This window comes from Dipodomys ordii, unplaced genomic scaffold (assembly GCF_000151885.1).
Source record: "Dipodomys ordii isolate 6190 unplaced genomic scaffold, Dord_2.0 Scaffold55, whole genome shotgun sequence".
Taxonomy (NCBI): domain Eukaryota; kingdom Metazoa; phylum Chordata; class Mammalia; order Rodentia; family Heteromyidae; genus Dipodomys; species Dipodomys ordii.
In genome coordinates, this window is record NW_012267271.1 from 7,460,332 (window position 1) to 7,483,967 (window position 23,636).

The 23,636-nt window shown below is 43.9% G+C and overlaps 1 protein-coding gene across 1 annotated transcript in view; it reads right to left on the bottom strand.

Moving 5' to 3' along the window:
- The window catches only part of Setx (senataxin), a 74,907-nt gene that overhangs the window by 14,605 nt on the left and 36,666 nt on the right, over window positions 1–23,636 (bottom strand). The window contains exons 7-16 of the mRNA XM_013021293.1: window positions 23,083–23,170; window positions 18,672–22,664; window positions 14,764–14,863; window positions 12,273–12,446; window positions 9,704–9,936; window positions 8,387–8,554; window positions 6,461–6,617; window positions 5,125–5,226; window positions 4,857–4,972; window positions 2,773–2,844 (exon numbers count right to left, since the gene is read on the bottom strand). Of these exons, the coding sequence (XP_012876747.1) occupies window positions 2,773–2,844; window positions 4,857–4,972; window positions 5,125–5,226; window positions 6,461–6,617; window positions 8,387–8,554; window positions 9,704–9,936; window positions 12,273–12,446; window positions 14,764–14,863; window positions 18,672–22,664; window positions 23,083–23,170 (5,203 nt within the window). The remainder of the gene's footprint in view (window positions 1–2,772; window positions 2,845–4,856; window positions 4,973–5,124; window positions 5,227–6,460; window positions 6,618–8,386; window positions 8,555–9,703; window positions 9,937–12,272; window positions 12,447–14,763; window positions 14,864–18,671; window positions 22,665–23,082; window positions 23,171–23,636) is intronic.

The window sequence follows — 23,636 nt, forward strand, 5'->3', positions numbered from 1 at the left end:
GGGCTGGCTTTGAACTGTGATCCTCAGATCTCAGCCTCCTGAGTAGCTAGGATTACAGGTGTGAGCCACCAACGCACGGCAGTCCATGAGACTCTTATCTGTAATTAACCACCAGAAAACTGGAAGTGGTGCTGTGGCTCAAGTGGTAGAGCACTCGCCTTGAGCTGAAGAGCTCAGGGACAGCGCCTAGGCCCAGAGTTAAAGCCCCATGACTGACAACACACACACAGACACACACACACACACACACCCAGGTCCAGAGTTAAAGCCCCATGACTGACAAAACACACACACACACACATACACATACATCAGGCCCAGAGTTAAAGCCGCATGACTGATAAAACACACACACACACACACCAGGTACAGAGTTAAAGCTCCATGACTGAAAACACACACACACACACACACACACACACACACACACACACACCCCAAAACAATTATTCAGGGTCCTGATTTGAACAAAGTAGATTACAATCCTTACAGCCCAATTGAAAGGCAAGTATCAGAATAAAGAGAAATTAAATAATTTTACTGAGTTGTGACACAATTATCTGAGTAAAAGTAAAGAGAACTAAGCCTTTATAGTATATGTACTTGAAAATACATATTCTCCTGTTTTATAAAAGCATCAATAAAAGTGCCTACAAGCCTGGAGAATGAATATTCTACTTCCGCAGTAAGAAAAACCACCCCGTCAGCTGGTAATAAGGGAATGCACTAGGATGAAGAGAAGGAGAAGGCCTCCTCGCTGCTGTCGCTCTAATAAGGTGCTATTCTCAGCAGAGACTCTGCCACCTCTCACCCCTGAGCCTCAGGACCCAGGCACTCTGAAGCAGTAGTGGGCTTTGAGGCCTGAGTGTGAGCTTCAGGAGGAAGGTGGCCTCTGTGCTCAGCCATCTAGTGAGTAGTCTACAAACACGGTGGATCAGTCCACACAACGTGTGTGATGTGCAGCAAAGACCACACACCACCAACAATGAACTCATCCTCAAGTGTGCAAAGATCCATTTGGGCTCAGGTTCTAATTTTAATACAAAGCTTTCAGATAATTATTAGTTTAAACAAACTGTTAAGGGAAATATTCATTAAATTCAACTGCATTTATCTCAGATGGAGAGCATGTCTAACATCATCATTTGCCATCACCCAGACCTCTTGAATCTGCTTAATTTGATTAGGGTTCAGTCTAAGCTGTATTTACTCTTATCTATTTTCACATCCAAAAATACTGGGGAAAACTACAGAGCTGGCTTTCTCTATCTAGTGGGTTCCACATCTGTGAAGTTAAACAACCACAGACCGAAAATATTTGGAGAAAAGTCTCTATGAAATATGTGTGGACTGGTTTTGTCATTATTCATTAAACAATAGGTGTAGCAGTGATCTAGACAGCATCTGTATCATATCATGTATGATCAAGACAAGGACTCTGGAGATGATTTACAGTACACAGGTGTCATCACAGGTACAGGCAAAGCATCTTTGCATTCTTTTTTTTAATTTTTTCTTACGTGGTGCTGAGGAATCGAACCCAGGGCCTCAGGCACGCAAGGCAAGCACTCTACCACTGAGCCACCTTCCCAGCCCAAGCATCTTTGCGTTCTGCTATATGGCAAGGAGAGGGAAAAGTCCTGGAACCAACCTCTGGAGACACCAGGGAATAACTGTACATGTTACAGGATTCAAAGACACACACACACACAGAGTTCGCTTTAAACCAAGAACTGCTCAAAATGAAGCTGCACTTTTTCTATGTGGTACCAGGTTCTGAACTCAGAGGCTCATGCTACCTAGCTAGACTGGTGTTCTACTACTTGAGCCATGACCCAGCCCGTTTTGCTTTAGCCAGCTTCTAGATAGCGCCTTGTGCTCTTGAAATATAATTCCCCTATCTACAGCCTTCCACACAGCTGGGATGATAGGCATGCATCACCATGCCCAGCTTATTGAGATGGCATCTTGCTACTTTTTTGCCTGGACTGGCCTTAAAGTTCAAACTTTCTGATATCCAAGTATCTGGATTACAGACATGAACCACCACACCTGGCACACTAACTTTCTGATGCCAAGTCCTAACCATCTAGAGCACTGGACAGACCAGACAGTTGCCATGCTCTTTCTGAAAATCACACCTGTGACCTTCCTTTTCCAATAGGGAGAAACACTCATAAACCTACTTCCATGGATCATTTATCTGATTGTAATTGTCACTATTTTGCAGCAGGAAAGAAAAAGAAGCGAAGAAGGATTTTTCTTTTTTTTTTTTTTGGGTCCGGTCGTGGGGCCTGAACTCTGGGCCTCGGTGCTGTCCCTCGGTTCTTGAGCTCAAGGCTAGCGCTCTACCACTTGAGCCATAGCACCACTTCCGGCTTTTTTCTTTTTGGTTATGTAGTGCTGAGGAATCGAACCCAGGGCCTCAGGCATGCAAGGCAAGCGCTCTACCACTGAGCTACCTTCCCAGCCCCAAAGAAGGATTTTTCATAGTTACGCAGACCCAAGAGGAAAATCACCTCCTAAAAGAAATCTTTTAGATGCTAGCCTGCCTACTGAGCCCTCATACCACAAAACCCTAGTACCACAAAACTAAGCTTAGATGGTGAGAGGAATTCTTCTTTAAAGAAAAAAATATATAAATGTAATAACACTACTTCTGTGCTTGTAATTTTTTATAACACTTTCAAGATGTAATTTAGAAAGTACATTTATGTTATCTGAACTATTTCATCAATCAAGAAAATAAAATGCTGTATGTAAACTACTTACCTCTTTAATTTTTGAAGCAAGTTCTTGCCTTTCTTTTGAAACTCTAGTAATTTTTTCATCTAACTCTTTCCTCTGGAAGAAATGAGAATGCCATCATTAAAACTAAGTTAGAATGGTTTCCAACAGACTACTTTACATTTCATGAGTGAGTCTAAAATAGGTAATCAACCAAAACTCACTAGCCCAGCTTACTTTCCCTTTATCAGTACCATGTGGGTAAGAGTCAGTCAGGCCCAGATACTGCAGAGTGTCACCCGTCAGCTTGCTAAGTTCTCCAGCCTGGGGCATCACCCCTCCTCCTAGGTGGTCAAAGAGGCTGCCAGTTACAACCCAGCCATCCTCTAGCCAGTGCCCAGCATGTGATATAGGCCTGGGAAACTGCAGGGCCAACACCTGCTTGGCCCTCTCAGAGTGCTTCCTTGGAACTGATGCATGGGGTGGAAGACCTCCTTCTCTGAGTTCTCAAGCTAGGATGACGGAGTACACCCGAGCTAGGCACTCTCTTAGAGAAGGAAAGAATGACTGACACACAAACAAAAACAAATCACAAGGTAGAAAAGTATCATTTTAGTCTCTGGATCTCTCCACATTGGAGCTAATTCACATGTGGCTTTCCCTGGTGTAAAAGCCAATAAATTTCCTTTGTGTTTAAACTAACACGAACTTGGTTTAACTCACCACTAAAAGATACCTAACAAATTTGGTGGCTCTTTAATAAAACATAACTTGGCCAGTGAGTCAAATTGGACATTCACTCACACACACTACCTGTGGCAGCTTCAGAGCTACCATAATAGCTACACTAAGAGACTACAAAACCAACAGTGTCTATTTCCTTTTTCTTTCTTTCTTTCTTTTTTTTTTTTTTTTGTCGGTCATGGGGCCTGAACTCTGGGCCTGGACACTGTCCCTCAGCTCTTCAGCTCAAGGCTAGTGCTCTACCACTTCAACCATAGTGCCACCTTCGACCTTTTCTGCTTATGTGGTACTGAGGAATCGAACCCAAAGCCCCATGAATGCAAGGCAAGCACTCTACCACTGAGCCACCTTCCCAGCCCCTTTCTTTTTCATAAAAAATAGCTAACTCCTGGGCTGGGAAGGTGGCTCAGTGGTAGAGTGCTTGCCTTGCATGCATGAGGCCCTAGGTTCGATTACTCAGCACCACATAAACAGAAAAACCCGGAAGTGGCGCTGTGGCTCAAGTGGTAGAGAGCTAGCCTTGAGCTGAAGAGCTCAGAGATAAGTGCCCAGGCCCAGAGTTCAAGCCCCATGGCCAACCAAAAACAAAGCTAACTCCTGATGCAGGCAAACTATTCCATTACACATTTTTTTTTTCCAGCCAGTCCTGGGGCTTGAACTCAGGGCCTGAGCACTGGCCCTTCAGCTGCTTTTGCTCTACCACTTGAGCCACAGTGCCATTTCAGGCTCTTTCCTGTTTATGTGGTAGTGAGGAATCGAACCCAGGGCTAGACAAGTACTCTACCACTATGCCACATTCTCAGCCCCACATTCTTATTTTTATATTTTGTCAGGTACTAGAGATTAAATTCACGGAGGGGCATGCACTTCCCAGGCAGACACCTTACTACCCAAGTCATGCCTTTAGCTTACCTCTTATACACCGTCTGTTTATATATACTTACTGACTACTTGCTTGCCTTCCAGTGCCAGAGATGTAAGTTAGGGCCTTGGGCTTGCTTGGCTTACACTGTCCCACATAAGCCACATCTCTAGTCTGTTTTTTTTTTCTGGTTGTTTTGGAGATAGAGTCTTGAGGAGGTTACTGCCTGGGGCTGGCTTTGAACATGGGTCCTACAGATCTCAGCCCCCTGAGCAGCTAGAATTTAGGTATAAATCACCATGTCCAGCTACTGGTTTAAAAAGGGAGTTTTGTCACTTTCTTCCCTGTCTGGCCTCAAACTTCAGCTCTCAGCTCTACCTCCCAAATAGCTAGGATTATAGATCTGAGCCCAGCATTATACATTTTTCTCTCGGAATCATGCCATTCCTCAATAAAACAATGACATCAAATACTCACCCACTAGTTTGTGAAGCTATGGGTTATTACTGAAATGTTTAGATACCTGCATCTCCCTTCCACCTCGGCATAACGCCCGCTGGCGGGAAAGCTCATCCAGCTGATGATCGAGAAACTCCTTCTTTCTATGCATCTCTTGAACATGAGAAGGTAAGTCTTTCTCTAATAAAATTAAAAGGTACAATAAGAACAACAAGTCATTTCTGAAGCTAGACTACTTCTAAGTCCCCAAATTACTGTTAGTGCTCAGGGTTACATTTTACTGACGGAAGGAAATGGAAAAAGCACTATAATGTAGCATCATTAGTACTTACTCATTCTGTGGTTAACTTGGCTGTCCAAGCTGAATCTTAGGACCTCATTATTAATAGACTTTTCTGGACCCAGTCGTACTAAATTTATATCTCCACAGTTTCCTTTTGATAAAAATCACAAAAAGACAAATAAGGATGTGCCAATAAATCCTATCTGTCTCCGTACATTGTGTCTATTGTGAAGAAAAACAATGCAGACAATTGAGAAGGAATATAACACAAATGGTCAACTAGAGTCCAGAATCCACACTGAATACTTCCTAGACAGCATTTTGCTATTCTTCTTAACAATCCTCTCTACCTGGCACAAACTAGCAGGATCACCAAGAGTACGCTGCAGGCTTACTTTCCTTTATATTTTTATACTAATGTTTTTTGTGTTTTTCTGCACTGGTCCTAGGGCTTAAACTCAGGATCTGAGCTCTTTCCCTTACACAGCTTTTCTGCTCCAGGACAGCATCTACCACTTGAGCCACAGCTCCACTTTGGCTGTTTTGGTAGTTAATTCAGCCTGGAAGACAAGACATGCACTTGGGAAAGCAGGAAAATACAAAGCTGAAGAAGACAACTCAAAGTGAGGGGTGTAAAAAAAGTTAAGGCTAAGTACTTTCACTTCTTCATCACATGTGGGAGTACTCATCACTGTTACGCGAATCAACCAAGAGTTGTGACCATGACACAACATAATCTCTCTGCTCCATCTAGGGCAGGGTTATTTAATTCCTAGCTCACAGGACTGGGGTTGCAGCATAGTAAGCTACTATAGTAAGTAACTCCAGTGAAAACAGTCTCACTGCTTTTGCTAATAAGCCCATGTTCACAGTTAGACCCACCTTTCCCTCACTGGGCAGCCCGGGGCCCGGACAGACCGGCACTGTGGCCTACAGGAACAGTGTTGCATTCTATCACTGGCTCCCTGCACTTCTCTTGTCTGATCCCTTTTAAGTGGCAGACATGTGTGCCCAAAGTGCCCTCCTCCCTTTTATAGTGAACTCCTAACTGCACTCAGGATTTTATCGAAGATACCTCACACAAATAAATCAAGGGTTCTTTTGAGGTATCTAAAAGCGCCGGCTTTAGCCATGGGCCTTTCGCTCTATTATCCAGCTGCTGACCTGCCCACTCCCTCATCAGACCATGTGTCACGTGCATGTCAGGATGCACTGTTGAAACCTCAGTGCCTGGCACAGGGGGTATGTACCAACAAGTGAACCAAGCAAATATAAGCTCCAGCCCTGGGTGGAAGTTTTCCCAGGACTGGCTTGCTCTTTACTTAGAGGTGTCACAAAAACACCAAGAACAAAAACAAATTAGAAACCCACACTTAGTATCATACCCAAAGGATTTTTCTTATCTTTGCATTTTTCTTTGAATTCGAGGATGATTTTTTTCATAAGTTCATCAACGGCTGCATTCGAAGGCGCACACACAAGGACACGGTTTTGTTTGTTTTTCGCATTGGAGTTTTCATCAGAATGCCCCTTCCTCGGGTTCTGCAATTTGCCACATACCAAACACAAAGTAACGATGAACTCTATTATCTATTATTACACAGTTTTAAGGCTTTTCTCTACTATCATTACCATGTAAAGGCTCCTGTGATAACCAATAAATGTAAGAATCTTATTCTGACTTTAAAATTACTTCTACATGGAAGTAGGAAGCTCACTAACGAGCACTTGCTTAGCACACACTGCTGGATTTAATCTTTTATGTCCGTTTCCTGTGTGGAGACCTTTTACCACCCACACTCCCTGCAGCATTAGATTCTGTATATGCTTATTGTCATCTCTTTATTTATGTATTTTTTGTCTGTTAGGTGGCAGGGCTTGAACTCAGGGCCTGGGCACTGTCCCTGAGCTATTTTGCTCAAGGCTAGTATTCTGCCACTTTGAGCCACAGTGCCATTTCCAGTTTTCCAGTGGTTAATTAGATATATAAGAGTCTCAGGGACTTTCCTGTTGGGAGCCAACAGTAAAGTTTAAAGGTCATCTTGACCCCAGTGCTCACTTGAAGGTAAGTACAAGTAACTCGCTTACTTAAAAAACACCAGGTGCCCGGGATTGCTTTGCTATGTCTGCAGAGTTTGTTTTACTATCTACCAGTTGACCTTGTCTTGTTTTTACTGCACTCTGTTTTTACTAAAATTTTCCTTGTTTTTCTGGACTATTGTAACCTTATGTTACCTTTTGACTTCTAATAGTATAAATAAGGAGAGTTAAAAATAAACGGGGCTGCAGTCTTGAGCTGCAGACCTCCTGGCCCCATCCTTTGTCTTATGTCTTTATTTTTCCTGTCCTCAGCCCCTAATTCAGGATTCCCTTTCATTGCTGGCAGGCTCCGGCACTTTCCTGCATGTGCTGCCTTTGAACTATGATCCTCAGATCTCAGCATCCTGAGTAGCTAGGATTATAGGCATGAGCCATCAGGCCAAGCATGAAGTTTTATTATAAATGCTCTGAGTCTTTCTTTAGTATCCAGTTACTTCAATCAATGTTCAGTCCAACCAACATTTAGTCCAAGCATACATCTCTGGTGGTTTTCTGGCATTAGACCTTGACCTACAAAAGCAGCCTGAAAAACTACCCTATAGTCCTGAGGATTTTTTTTTTTTTCCTGTGAGACAGTGCTTTCTGCTCTTTTCACTTCTTTTTTATTTATTTATTTTTTGGGTCCAGTCGTGGGGCCTGAACTCTGGGCCTGGGCGCTGTCCCTCAGCTCTTCAGCTCAAGGCTAGCACTCTATCACTTGAGCCACTGCGCCACTTCCAGCTTTTTTCTTTTTGCTTATGTGGTACTGAGGAATCGAACTCAGGGCCTCAGGCATGCAAGGCAAGCGCTCTACCACTGAGCCACCTTCCTAGCCCTCTTTTCACTTCTTATGACCTGTCCCTCTCTCTGCCACCTCTTTTGCTGATATGCTTCTACATAACATACAAAGTACATGCAGAAAAGAAAAGACTTGTTGGGAATGTGGCTTAGTGGTAGAGTGCTTGCCTAGCATCAATGAAGCCCTGGGTTCAATTCCTTAGTACCACATAAACAGAAAAAGCCACAAGTGGCACTGTGGCTCAAGTGGTAGAGCTTTAGCCTTGAGCACAGAGAGGCTTGGGGAACCCAGGCCCTGCGTTCAAGCCCCAGGACTGGCAAAAAGAAAAGGAAAAGAAAAGGAAAACTTTAATACTATTTGTATGTCAGTGAACTCGAGGAGCTAAAGCAGTGCCTCAGTGGGACAGTGCAGCTGTGGCCGTCTCCACACCTACCTCTGTGAGTAAGCGGTACAGCAGACCAACAATAGTTTTTGATTTTCCTGTTCCAGGTGGCCCATGAATCAGACAGATTTTGGCAACTGATGGTGAGTGTTTCACCATGGCATATGCAGTTTCTATTGCTTTCTTTTGATCTTCATTGAAATCTTTTAAGTAGTTAATCTATATACAAAAAGACATTGTGAGAGGTTTGTTCCCCCACCCCTACCCATGGTATCATATGAGAAAGGTAAACATTCAATTTGAAGATTGCAAAAACAATTTGGTGATGGCCAGACACAATCCTGAAGTGACTAGAAGTGACTAATCTAAGGGAGAGTTTCACTACCACAAAGAATGGTAGTTACAAATTGCTAACTAGTGTCAGTAGGCTTCAGTTCACAACTATAACTACATTTTTGTTTGTGATTCTTATAAGGACAAGCACAAGCCTGGCACCAGTGGTTCATGCCTTGTAATCCTACCTACTCAGGAGGCTGCAATCCAATCAAGAGTCAAAGCCAGCTTGAGCAGGGAAGTCCATGAAATTCTTATCTCTGGCAAAAAGGGGCAAGTTGAGCTGTGGCTCAAGTGGTAGAGTGCCAGCCTTGAGTGAAAAAGCTGAGTGACAGCTTGATTTCAAGCCCCAGTATTTGCAGAAAAATAAAAATATGATCATAAATTTCATTTACTAATCTATACTCTTCTATCATTCTTTCTCATTGTATCAATTATCTCTTTCTTTAGATAGTAAAAATATTCTAAGAGCATTGCCTCATAATAATCATGAGTGGAAAACATAAGTTTTCCAGGTCAGATCTGGGTCTACCCTTTAGTTTTTTTCTTTTAACTTCAATTTACTTTCATACTAAACTCCTAACCTCTCTGAGCCTCAACCTCTGCCACTCCTTGACGATGAGAACTGACAAGAGATAATGCATACAAAAGCCCTAGCGCATGATGGGGCTCAAAAATACCAGTTACCCCTGTCATTTCTGTTTTCAGCAGTTTACATGTGAAAAACACGTTCACACAAGATGACAACTTCACCTTTGCAATTGTACCACGACCAGTTGAAATCCATCAAGGATTCAAACACAAAACTCACCGCACTAAATCTGAGACTCTGCTCCTGAATGCTGGAGCCTGCAGTGCATGGTGCTTTTACCCTACCTTCCCCTCCCCGAAGGAGGAGGGCTGACACCAAACACCACTGCACATGGACGTGTCTTCTTGTACACATAGAGGAGCATGGAGCAGCTTCAAATGGGACACTCCCCTCCTGACAACACATGTTCTGACTCTCCCTGGCACCATCCAATCAGCACTCACAATTCTCTCAGAGGACATAGCTGGTAGATCTTTGGTACAGAAGTCCATGGGATTTGGATTCAGAATGGCTCTGGCCAGTTGGTTCCGACCACTCAACAGAGACATGGCTTTCAATTTCCTCTGTGTTGTTACCAGGGAACTGATTACAACACATTTCATAAGTTCGTTTAAACTGGCTGGCAAGTGATCTTGAATCTGGATGGAAAGGGAACACTCCGATTTCCTACTGCGCACTATTGACAGGAAGAAGAAAAGGCAATTTCAGTTACATGTGAAGAATGTTATCCAGTTAAAAAGTATATTCGTAAGTACTTCATAACTTTCATGTTTCTATGATTTAAATAGCTCACTCGATAAATGTTTACTGAATGCTTCCTAAGAACCAGGCAGTGTTTCTGGTCTGAAGAGACAAGTTTCTAGAAGAGGGAGTCATATACTAACTAAACAAGTCAGGCATGCCAAGTACTAAGAAATAGCAGCAAGCAGAGAAGGAGACGAGAAGCAATGGGGATGCAGACAGCCTGCTGGTCCAGGAGGTCTTCCTGATGAGCTGTACTAAGCAGAGACTGAAGTAAGGAAGAAAGCAAGGTCTTTACTAGGGAACAAAGACTGCTACAGGCAGTCATAAGCTACAAAAACCATCACACAGACATGCGTTAAAGCATTTTAGAAGTAGGGAGAAGGCTACTAGAGCTAGAAGGAAAAGCCAGGGGACATGTGCTAGGAGATCTAGTGTAAAACACCGAGGACATTGTAGACCACAGTAATGACTCCAAATCCATCCATTCAGATATAAAGCAACAGGGAAGCAATATGCTCTAATATGCTCTATCGTGCACATTGAAACCAATTACTTTTAGGCTAAGTGCATGCTCAAGCAGCAGAGTGGCTACCTAGGCAAGCACAAACACAATATCCAGTTCAAATCCCAGTTCATGGGAAAAGTAAAGAATCACTTATGAGGCCACTGCAGCAATTTGAGTAAGAGCTTAGAAACAGGATGGAAGTGGAGCTGTAGCTCAAGTGGTAGAGCACTAGCCTTGAGCTGAAGAGCTGAGGGACAGCGCCCAGGCCCAGGGTTCAGGCCTCCTGACCGACAAAAAAAAAAAGGGGAGGGGGGATGCAGTAAGTAAAGGGGATGACTTTATTTGGGGTAGCGTGCTGTAAGGAAGAGCAACATAATGTTGCATTCTTAAGATGCTTCTTGCTATTTAAGATGTGATGCAAAAAGGAGAAGGGACAGACTCACAAAGACATAAAATAAAAATGTGAACTTAGCCGGGCACCAGTAGCTCACGCCTGTAATCCTAGCTACTCATGAGGCTGAGATCTGATGATCGCAGTTCAAAGCCAGCCCAGGCAGGAAAGTCCGTGAGACTCTTATCTCCATTAAACCACTAGAAAACTGAAAGTGGCACGGTAGCTCAAGTGGTAGAATGCTTGTCTTGAGCTGAAGAGCGCAGGGACAGTGCCCAAGCCCAGAGTTCAAGCCCCACAACTGACAAAAAATAAAAATGTGAACTTTACCTAGTGGGCACTGGTGGCTCATGCCTATAATTCTAGTTGTTTAGGAGGTTGAGACCTGGAAGATAAGAGTTCAAAGCCATGCAAGAAAGTCTTAAGCTGGGCACTGGTGGCTCATGTCTATAATCCTAGCTACTCAGGAGACTGAGATCTAAGGATCAAAGTTCCAAGCCAGCCCTGGCAAAAAATTAACCACTCCAATGAACTCCTCAAACCTGAAAGTGGGTCTATGGCCCAAAGTGGTAGAGTGCTAGCCTTGAGCTAGCTAGCACTCAGGCCCTGAGTTCAAGCCCCACAACCAACAAATAAGTCTTCAAGACTTTTATCTCCAGTTAACCAGCAAAATGCCATACCAGAGGTGTGGCTCAAATGCTAAAGCACCAACTAGGAGTAAGAAAGCCAAGCAAGGGCTCAAGACCCCCCCCCCAAAAAAAAGATAAATAAACAGGTCTTTTTGAAACCAGTTCTGGACTGATCACTTAACAGTGACAACAATCTTGGAAAGACCACTTCACATTCCCCAGCCCTTGTTTTGGATGAATTAGAGTTTTGAAGATTATAAGGTTCCTCACACAGCAGACAGAGGTGCTTATAAAATTCAAGCTAACATCATTTTGAGGAGAAATCCTGATAAAGCAATGGTTGGCAGCTAGGGAAATGAGATTTCCCCCAAGTTCTATGGTTTAAAAATGGTCTAGATCATAACCAGCAAAAGGACAGATGAAAAAATGCACCAGAAGAGGGCATTTTAAAACATTTGAAAATACACAGAAGTTTAGCCTAGGAAAAGTAGAGAAAGGACTCTTTTAATGTTTGGCAAGCACTTATATTAGTATGAAAAGGATAAAAGTAGGGAGAAAAAGATAAACATTTCCTGTTACTTCCCCTGTAAAAAATGAAGGAGTTGTAGAGACTCAGAAAACAGAATTTAGCCAGAAATCAACATAGTAAATACCTGTCTGGAAAACATGTGGCACATCCAGGGCATCTAAAGCCCAAATCTACCCACAGTGAGGAGCAGATAACCTGTCAACTTATTACTTACTGAGTGCAGTGCGACGGAACTTATGGACATAGCCACAGTAATACATATGGTGATCTGCCACGCTGCCTCTCTCCGTGTCTTTCTTCTCTCCACTTAGTCTCCCACAACGCAAAAACACCAAATCATTTTCCTTGGGATGAAGCTGTTTAGCCAATTCACTTTCATCCAGATAAACTATATAAAAAATAAAATGTCAGCATTTACATAACAGATTTTAAATAAGATTTAAAAGAAATTGAGGAAGGGCTGCGAAGGTGGCTCAGTGGTAGCGCGTGCTTGCCTTGCATGCATGAGGCCCTGGGTTCGATTCCTCAGCACCACGTAAGCAAAAAGAAAAAAGCCAGAAGTGGCGCTATGGCTCAAGTGGTAGAGCACTAGCCTTGAGCTCAAGAGTTGAGGGACAGCACCCAGGCCCAGAGTTCAGGCCCCAGGACCGGACCCCCCCCCCAAAAAAAAAAAAGGAATTGAGTAAGTGGCACTATTTCTCAAGTGGTAGAGTGCTAGCCATGAGCTGAAGAGCTGAGGGAGCCCAGACCCAGAGTTCAAGCCTCATGACCAACCAAAAAACAACAACAACAACAAAAAAGAAAACTATTACAGAAGATTAAGCACTGGTGGATCACACCTGTAATCCTAGCTACTCAGGAAACCTGAGGATTGAGGGTCAAAGCCAAGCCCAGGCAGACAAATCTACACTGTTACCTCTAATTAACCAGCAAAAAAGCTGACAGCAGAGATGTAGTTCAGTGGCGTAATGCCAATCTGAGCAAAAAAACTAAGCTGCAGTGTGAGGGCCCTGGGTTCAAGCCCTACCAGCACACAGATACATATACCTACATACATACCTACATACACACATACATGTAATAAATATAACACATATACATACACACAACTACTACAAAACCAAAATAGAATAATATTGAGAAATTGTTCATTTTTTAAAGGCATATTCTGGTTTTATTTTATCAAAATAAGGTCTTGCTATGTAACTCAAGCTAGCCTAGGGCTGGGAAGGTGGCTCAGTGGTAGAGTGCTTGCCTTGTATGCATAAGGCCCTGGGTTCGATTCCTCAGTACCACATAAGCAAAAAGAAAAAAAACGGAAGTGGCGCTATGGCTCAAGTGGTAAGCGCTAGCCTTGAGCTGAAGAGCTGAAGGACAGCACCCAGGCCGAGTTCAGGCCCCAAGACCGAACCCCCCCCCCAAAAAAAAGCTAGCCTGGAACTTACTGTGAGCCCATACTATCATAATACTTCTGAATTGGCCTCTTGAATGTTGCTGGGATTACAGGCATGTACCGCCATGCGTGACCTTATTCTTGGCTTTTAATCATGAGATTCTCTCATTTGTTCCTCACTTAAAAATGCAAGGAGAAAATTCAGAAACATCTAAGTACATACAAGAATTTAAAATCTATTAATAACATTTTAAACAAAGGAGACAGGGTAATTGTAAACTAAGAGGAATGGAAAAATAAAGCAAGATCAAGAATAAAAAAGTCCAGTATCAGCTGGATGCTCCTAGCTACTCAGGAGACTGAGATCTGAGGATCCAGCCAGGGTAGGATAGTCTGTGAGATCTCCAGTTAACCCCAGAAACCTGGAAGTGACGCTGTGGCTCAAGTGGTAGAGTGCTCTCCTTGAGCTGAAGAGCTCAGGGATAGTGCCAGGTCCAGAGTTCAAACCCCACAATCAACAAAGGAAAAAAAAAAAAAAAGTCCAGTATCAATTGCTGGTTTAGCAGTAACAATGACCTAAAGCACTAAGTGCTGGGATGAGACAGACTGAAACTCTTAAAAAATTAAAACAAAGCAAAAACATAATCATCGCAATATGTGAAAAAACTAAACTCTGAATAACAAAACTTCCAAGGAAAACTAAAGGCAATATAAATAAGTGGAGAAACTTTCAACACATTTTTGTTTTTATAAGCAACCAGAAGAAAAATAAGAGTTGCAAGGAAACTTCTATTACAGAAAACTATAGGAATACCCTCCCCAAGGCTACGGAGATCAGTGTTAACATGGTGATTAAAAGTGAAATTTTGCCTGGTACAGGTGGCTCATGCTTGTAATCCCAGCTACTCAGGAGGCTGAGATCTGAGGACCGTGATTCAAAGCCAGCCCCAACAGGAAAATTCCCGTAATACTCTTATCTCCAATAAACTACCAGAAAACTGGAAGTGGTGCTGTGGCGCAAGTGGTAGAATGCTCACCTTTGAGCTGAAGAGCTGACTGAGAGCACCCAGGCCCCGAGTTCAAGCCCCACAACCAACCAAAAAAAAAAAAGTGAAATTTCATAACTTGCATTCTCATGCAGGGGACACTACAGACATATAATTCAACTTTTGTACATAAACACATTTATTTATTCTAAGAATTTAGCTTAGGAAACCTACACCTGAGAAAATTCAAATGATGGAATCTCCTTTTCAACAGAAATCTCCAATTATCATCATGCACATTCCAGGCTACATAAGAAAGAACTTACCCACAAACTCCCAGCTTTTTTTATAATCAGCTGCAAACTTTTTTAGCTGTACCTGATAGCAATTATCTTTATTGGGAGAGTTGATCCATTCCTGTGCCATCTGTATAAAGCAAAAGAGCAAATGAAGCAAGCAGTACATTCTGGAAAGCTATGCTAAATTTAGAGTAAAATTTTTCAGAACAACAGTAAATCCAGAACCCAGAATTCCAAGGGACAACCAATAAGGATCAATCAATTAATCCGTGGAAGTCTAATGAAGTTGTCTAGAATGGTCATGTCCAATTTTTTGCAATGACCTAATCATCAACAGTAAGTGGATAAACAAATGGGAAACACCAGATACTGGAATCTCATTTGACAATAAAAAGTGAGAAAATAGGGGCTGGGAAGGTGGCTCAGTGGTAGAGCGCATGTCTTGCATGCCAGAGGCCCTGGGTTCGATTCCTCAGCACCACATAAGCAAAAAGAAAAAAGCCGGAAGTGGCGCTGTGGCTCAAGTGGTAGAGCGCTAGCCTTGAGCTGAAGAGCTGAGGGACAGCACCCAGGCCCAGAGTTCAGGCCCCATGACCAGACCCCCCCCCCAAAAAAAGTGAGAAAATATTGATATACATTACAAAGAAACTACAGTTAAAGGGTGGTGGAAAATTCCAGATACGTGATGGTCCAGAAAGAGGAAATGTACAGAAAGCAGCCTAACGTGTATCTGGAACTAGGAAATGGCTCAAGAGTCTGTGAGGGCTATGGAAAGGTCCTAAAATTGGACTGTGATAACAGTTATGCAACTGAAGATCTAGCTTTGAAAAAAATCATCTAAGTCCAGTAACACTTCAACAGAATTAACACTGATGATGTACCTCAATAAAAAGGGAAAACATTTGTCCATGTTTTGATCCAACCTTTTCTGCTTATGTCTGTCTGCATTGTTTCAAATTTTTTTGACTCTTTATATGTGTATCTGTGGCAGACAGCATTACTACAGGAACGTGTCTAATAAAGTCTCAATGTAACCGTTTATGTGTATACTTGGTTCAGGTGCATTCCCTTGGCATTCAGTGCTCTATGATAACATTAACTTAAAGAGTGGGGATGAGGGGCTTCCCGGTGGAGCACAGGGGTCAACAAGCCTCCCCTTCCACAGAGCTTCTGGTGTCTTTTTTTTTTCTGTCAGTCTTGGAGCTTGAACTCTGGGCTTGAGTGCTGTCCCTCAGGGTGGATTTGAACTGTGATCCTCAGATCTTAACCTCCTGAGTAGCTAGGATTACAGGCATGAGCCACCGGCATGTCTGTTTTAATACTACCTATAACCAAATACAGATTACAATTTACACCTAAAAACAAAATCTTAAAGAGTGAAACAAGAAAGCTGGTCACCAGTGGCTTACACTGTAATCCTACTCAGAAAGCCAGATCTGAGGATCTTGGTTCAAAGCCAGCCCAGGCAGAAAAATTCACAAGACTGTTACCTACAACTAATTTCCAAAAAATTAAAAAAATTAAAAAGCAAAGCTCCAAGTGGAGTTATGATTCAAGTGGCCAAGTGCTAGCCCTGAGTAAAAAAGCTCAGGGACAGTGCCCAGGTCTTGAATTCGAGTGCCAGGACTGGTGCAAAAAATAATAATTAAGAACTGGGTTAGACCATACTATTGCCACTGTTTGGACCACATCTTTCCCAAAGGGCAGGTTTGACCTGAGGGCTTCACCCGTGAGTCATGACCCCCAGCTCTTTCCTACTTTAGTTATTTTTCAGGTAAAGTTTAACTCTAGGCTGGCCTCAGACTGTGATGACAGGTACACACAGGTACACAGCTGATTATTTTGCCCAAGCTGGCCTCAAAACACAATCCACCAGATCTCTGAAGTTATCTCCCGAACAGCGGATATCTAAGCACATTTGGCCTTTACTGTATAACCATGGGGAGAATTATTCCTTAAAAACATAAAAACATACGAGGTTGGGGCTGGGAAGTTGGCTCAGTGGTAGAGCGCTTGCCTTGCATGCCAGAGGCCCTGGGTTCGATTCCTCAGCACCACATAAGCAAAAAGAAAAAAGCCGGAAGTGGTGCTGTGGCTCAAGTGGTAGAGCGTTAGCCTTGAGCTGAAGAGCTTAGGGACAGTGCCCAGGCCCAGAGTTCAGGCCCCACGACCGGACCCCCCAAAAAAAAAAACATACGAGGTTTTATCTGCCATCCTGAGCCTCTCTGTTATTCATCTCCTTTCACAAACCACTATTTTGAAGTACATACTACAGCGAGTTCTAGTTCACCCATCATCACTATGTAGTTCCTGAACATGTCTGTCACCTCTAAGGAAACCCTACCACTAGTCTGACTCGATTCCACTCCAGACATTCCTGACAACTACGCATCAGCTTTCAGTCTCCGTGAACTGCCTATTGTGGATGGACTCTTTCCCAGGTGACCTCCTGTGCCTGACTTCTATCAGGAGCACACTGTTTTCACAGTTCACTGGTGAACACACACCAGAGGACCACAAAAAAAAAAAAATCACCTCAACATTCCTAGTCCTATTTTTTTTGTCATCGGTGGTGGGGCCTGAACTCTGGGCCTGGGCACTGTTCCTCCGCTCTTCAGCTCAAGGCAAGCTCTCTACCACTTGAGCCACAGCACCACTTCTGGATTTTCCTGCTTATGTGGTGCCTGAAGAATCGAACCCAGAGCTCATGCATGCGAGGCAAGCTCTCTACCACTGAACCACCTTCCCAGCCCCAGTCCTATTTTAATTAATTATTATTATTTTTTTGGGTCCGGTCATAGGGCCTGAACTCTGGGCCTGGGCGCTGTCCCTCAGCTCTTCAGCTGAAGGCTAGCAAGGCTAGCGCTCAACCACAATACCACTTCCGGCTTTTTTCTTTTTGCTTAAGTGGTGCTGAGGAATCAAACCCAGGGCCTCATGCATGCAAGGCAAGCGCTCAACCACTGAGCCACCTTCCCAGCACCCAGTCCTATTTTATTTTAACAAATAAAAAAAAAAAAACCCACAGAATTTGTCCCTAATATACACCTTTATCCACCATGAAAACGTCAAAAACATCCTTTGAAACACAGCTGAATGCTTCTGCTCAAGAATTATTTGCTGTTTCTCTAAGTTGGGTAGTTTCGGTTTTGAGATAGTATCTCCCTAAACAGTGGCCTGAAACTCAACTGATTTCACTGCCTCAGCCTCCTAAGGGGTGGGAAGACTCCAGTAGCATGCTACTGTGCCCAGCACTGAGACGCCATCTGAACTGGGAACCAATAACTGGAACTACAAGTTTTATATTTGGCCACCCTATCAAAAAGCAAAGAGAAGAGATAGAAAGGGGGAAGAGGTAGGTATAGGAAATTAGAAAGAGAGTGGCGCTGTAGCTCAAGTGGTAGAGTGCTCGCCTTGAGCTGAAGAGCTGAGGGACAGCGCCCAGGCCCAGAGTTCAAGCCCCACGGCCGACAAAAAAAAAAGAAAAACCTATATAGAGGAAATTAGAAAGAGAACTCTTATAACAGAAAGTTAAGAAGACAAACATGTCAAGAGAAATTTAGGATTGCCCTGTTGTTCAATGTAATTTATTCCTGGCTACTTATAAAGAAAACTACAGTGCCTCTCTACATCTTTTCAAAACAATGTAAACAGAGTGCAGATGAGATATCTCCTCTGAGACCTCGGCCCTTCCCTGGCACTGGCACACACCTCCTCCAGTGCCACCTATCAACTTGGCCCATCAGCCCCCTCCATCTGTAACTATACCACTGCCATCCACAACTGGGCCTGGCACTACTGTCTGCTCAATATAAAATCCAACTTCAACAACTAAGCCAAACAAAGCACTTGAACTGTACTCTAATAATCACTCAGCAATAAAGAACGAACAACTTGAAAAGGTCTGCAGAGGCCAAGAGCGGAATGCCACTTACTGTTTCAAAAGTATTCAATATCATCAAGGGGAGAAAAACATCAAAATACTCTGTACAATCTTGAAATCTGACAGGCACAGATCTTGAGATGCATTGACAAAGACTCGACGGTGCCCCGCACTGACCAAAGTTCAAAAACATCTCGTATTTCCACTTTAAGACCTCTTTAATGAAGGTGTCAGAGATAGACTGTGACGAAGAGAGCGCGTTTGCAGGCGAGGAGGCTGCTGACTGAGGTCTGTAGGCTGACCTGAGGGCGCTGCTGGGGCTCTGCGGGTTGAGAGCACTGCGTAAGCTCTTCACTTCAGCCACCGGCTTCTGCAATACTGCAGAGGACTGGGGCATTTTCAGAATTGACTGTGTTGGCTTATTTCTTAGAGTTGATGGGATTGTAGTGTTGTCCAGAGACCTGGAGAGGTTGGCAATTCGTGAGCTACCACTTGAGCTGAAAACCTTAGTGGTGGTAGGTCTCAAAGGCCTGACTGCAGAAAGAGGCAGGCCAGGTTTGCGGAAGACATTGTCGTCTGCTGTTTTAGCTTCAGAGTGCTGTGCGCAATACTCACTCTGGGCTTTTATGGTTTCAACACAGTCTTTGTACTTGCACTTAGTGTCACTCGAAGACTCCACATGAGGTGGATGCACAGCATCTTCTGTCGGAAGTGCATCTTCTCCGGGAATCACTTCAATCAGGTGAGCGTAATCAGTGTCCATCTGTGAACATAAGTCCATGTCTTCAGGGTCATTTTGTGTTAAATATAAATTGTCGTCATCCATGTCGCTGCCGGAATCCAGCTCAGACTGGTTCACAACTGCCACCTGCCCACTACGTCCTGTCGAATCACCACCTCCAGGGCTCTCTGAAGTCGAGGCAGGTATGTCACTGTCCGGCATCCTTCCATTCTGTACTCTAGAATCACAGTAGTTCAGAAGACAATCATCACTGGGCTCCTTTGAAGCGCGTTTTGCTGGCGGTGTTTCTGCTTTGGAGGATGAGAGGTGGAGGAGCTGTTTTTCACCGCTGTTGGCAAGCACCTCTGTGCCTTTCCCGGACTCATCTGTTCTGCCAGACTCCGGCCTCACAACATCTACACTCGCAGCTACGGGGGACCTTGTTCTCTTAGCCCGGGTACTTTCACTCACCAAAACGTCTTTTCTATTCTTAGGCTTCGCCTGCCTTTGTAGCTGAACATCATCCTGGTCGGGCAGCAGTTTCTTGTTGTTTTTGACAGGAAGAGTCTGCGGAGAAACTAACTTGGCCTTTTTTCGGGTCTCCACAACCCCGACACTTTTGCCATGATCCCGTAACTGCACCAAGTAGTCTAAGGAGCGCTGGGACAGCTCGAACGCCTTCCGAGGGGCTTTCTTCAGACCCAGTTTCTCAACGGTTGAAGCTGGCTCGGGACACTGGCGGAATTTCTTGGGTGGCACAACGGCAGGAGTTGTTCTGCAACTCAGGTAATGGGAACTCTTGTTCTGCCCTCTTTTAGATTCAGAATGTGTCTTCTTAGGCGTTTTGGAGGCTGGGACCTTCCTGATAGGCTTGGAGTAAGTCCGGAGCTTTGGCGAGGACCTCTTCAGTGCAGCCAGACTGGGTGTGGCGGTCTCTGAGGCCACAGCGTGCAAGTCACTGTCATCATGAGACTGCTCCTTCTTTCTGGCAGAAGATGAAGGCCTTAGAGGGTCTTTGGCCACAGGTTTTTCATACTGTTTTCTCCTAGGTTTTTTGACTTCCATTTCACACAGTTCCTCATCTCTACTATGTGGCTCTGCCCGTTTTTTGCTGTCCTTCTCAGCCTCGGCAGACACATGTGCCCCACCCGAGCTTCCTCCCACCTCCTCAACTGAATCCTTGCTGCCTTCTTCTTTATGATCCTGCCACACCGAAAACACCTCAGAGGCACTTTCAAACTCAAAAAACTGTGAATCGGACTCAAGTAGAATGGACTTTGCATCTTCCTCCTTTATAAACTTCTTGTCAGCACTAGCATTTGCATCCGAGTCACACTGGCCTGGCACTTCCTTAGTGCTGCTTACTGTGTCCTGGTTGGTGTGTTTCTCAAGTTCCAGAAGTTCCTCGTCGTCATCAGAATCTGAAATGACAATCACTTGCCCATAGCTGGTATCTGCAACTCTGTGCTGGTTAGTTGTGGAACATCTTTTGTCATTTTTTACTTTTCTTTCTAGTTGGGGTGAACTATTTTTAGTTGAATTTGATGGAAATTTAATAACACTGGCTTGGGCCACTACTTTGTGGAGGTCTCGGTCCACCAGGCAATCTGTTCCAACAGTGGGCTTGTGAGCAGTGTCAGAGGGCTCGTCCCTAGTAGAGGAGACCCAATCTGCACTCTTACTTGCTTCCTTATCTCTTGACTCAAGTACAGCTGAAGGATGTTGAAAGGGAGACAGAGTCTTTGCCATGTTGGTCATGTCTGTACTCGATACCACCCCTTTTCCACGTCTTTCCTGTATCTGAAAACTCTTTTCATGAGGAGAGTACAAATCTAACTCTTCACTCTTCCATTGTTTCGTCAGCAATAAATTGTCTTCAGGCTTTTGTTCTCCTTGTTCAACATCCAGCATGGCTTCAGGGTCTGCAGATGGATCACACGTGACGCTGTCTCCTATCGCAGAGCTCTCTACCTCGGCATCACAGTCACTCTTGCTTCCTTCTGCCCCAGCAGCATGACTGAGTGAAGTACTCCTTCTGGGCTGCTGCTTTATGACACGGAACAGCTTTGCACATATTTCATCTTTATGCACCTTATTCTTTGGTCTCGAGGTTTTACCATGATCATCCGTTAAAGCGGAATCCTCGTTTGATGTAGACACTTTTTCTAGAGAATCAGTGCTAGAATCAGTCAACAAGTATGTTGAAACAATTACTCCTCTGTCAGAATCCCTTTCTGGGCCACTTGTTGAGGTGCATACAACTTTCTCCCTGGCAGACTTCTGTTTCCCTCTACTGGGTTTCACTTGCTCTCGAGCTCCTTTGGTAAAAAGGCCTTTACTATTCTGCACTAAGTGCGACTCAGATGGGAGTTCATCTTCCTCATTCAGATCCTTGGGGTAAGTGTGCTTCACATCCTCCCATTCTACGTTCCCCGCTCTGCTCAATGGACTCTCTTGCACTTGATATGTCTCCATTTTGATTGGTTCTTTAGTAAATGTTGGGCTACAATTTTCCATACCATTCGTGTCTTTTTTGGGTTTCTCTATTTCTTCATTTTCTTCTTTAAAAGACACAAGCGGGCTTTTAGAAGCAGGAGTCAGGTCCACTGGAGTGCTACAAGGAGAGGCTTTGCCTTTTATGTTCTTAATAATTTGTTTTAAGCAAGTCTGTAACTCACGGGTTTCCTGATCCGTCAACTGCCAACCTAGAGACAAATTTCCTCGAAGGAATAAGTTAAGCTTATTCCAGAATCGCTTGCAAAGAGCGTGATGGCCAAGCTGGTAGCCTTCTTTGAGAAGACTCCTAATGAGCTGCACACAAGCAAGCTGCACAGAGTTAGATGGCACTGAATGCAACGATAGGGAGGACATCATTGTTGTTCCTTTGGAGAAACTTCCAGGTGATTTCTCAGAAATCCGTGCGAAGGCTGTGGTGGGAAGCTTGGCACATTTCACAACAGCTTCCACCCATTTCTGGGAACTAACCCACAGCAAATGCAAACATTTCTTATTTCTGTGCAGTTCAATCACAGACACCAAAATCAGGAGAAAGAACTCTGTGACTTTGTCACATCCTGCATCTGCGTGGTTGAGGACATTCTTGACTTCAGAGTACAGGTGGTGAATAACTTCTACTATGTAGGCCACACCCAGGTCCTTCAGGTCCATGAGAGACTGGACAAAAGGTATGAACCACAGAAACGTGCTGTTATGGACACGCATGTCTTGACCGATATCTGACTGGAGCACATTGGCTAATGTTTCCATTTCTTCATACATATTAGGACAATAATCTGGGCAAATGGCTGATCTCCATCCTGAATCCTACAATAAAAAAGATGTTCAGAGAAACAAATACCACAACAGCTTTTAATGCTCAAACTGGAAACACTTCTATTTTGGTCAACTGTGTATTATTTCTAATAAAGCTCCAAGAAATAGAAAATACAATCACGAGAGTTTGGACATTAGTTTCATGACCTTTAGCCTTCTCATCAGCCAGCTGATTATTGGTCAAAGCACCTCCCCCACCCTCCAGCCTTCCATCTTTCCTACATTCACTTTGGCACATCCAAAGTGCAAACTACAGTGGAGGCCATTTTCCCTGTGTATCTAGTCACTGAGCAACCATAAATCAGCAACCATTAATTATATAAAACTGCACTGTGTAAAACCAAACTATCATCGGGATTTTCAAGGTTCCATTTCAACTGTTTGGTTCTAGCTCCAAGGTTCTATTTACCTTCTTGGTCTTTTCAGGATTGTAATTGTACACAATCTGGCTGCAAGTAACCATATCATCCGAGTACGGTTCCGGCTCTACCTTTGTCCTTAAAATATTAAGAATAAATAAAATCACTAAAATGAAGGTGGGGAAAAAAGTCCCCCTGTTAAATCAGATGCGACAAACTTCCTCACAAAGATTCTTTTTTGTCAGTCCTGGGGCTTAAAATCTGGGCCTGGACTTTGTCCCTGAGCTCTTTAGCTCAAGGTGAGTGCTCTAATACCTGAGCCACAGTCCCATGTCAGGTTTTCTGGTGGTTAATTGGAGATAAGAGTATCATCGAAGCCGGATGCTGGTGGCTCATGCCTATAACCCTAGCTACTCAGGAGGCTGAGATCTGAGGATCGCAGTTCAAAGCCAGCACGGGCAAGAAAGTCCATGAGACTCATCTCCAATTAACCACCAGTAGCAGGATACAAAAAAAAAGGGGGGGGGCTGGGAAGTTGGCTCAGTGGTAGAGTGCTTGCCTTGCATGCCTGAGGCCCTGGGTTCGATTCCTCAGCACCACATAA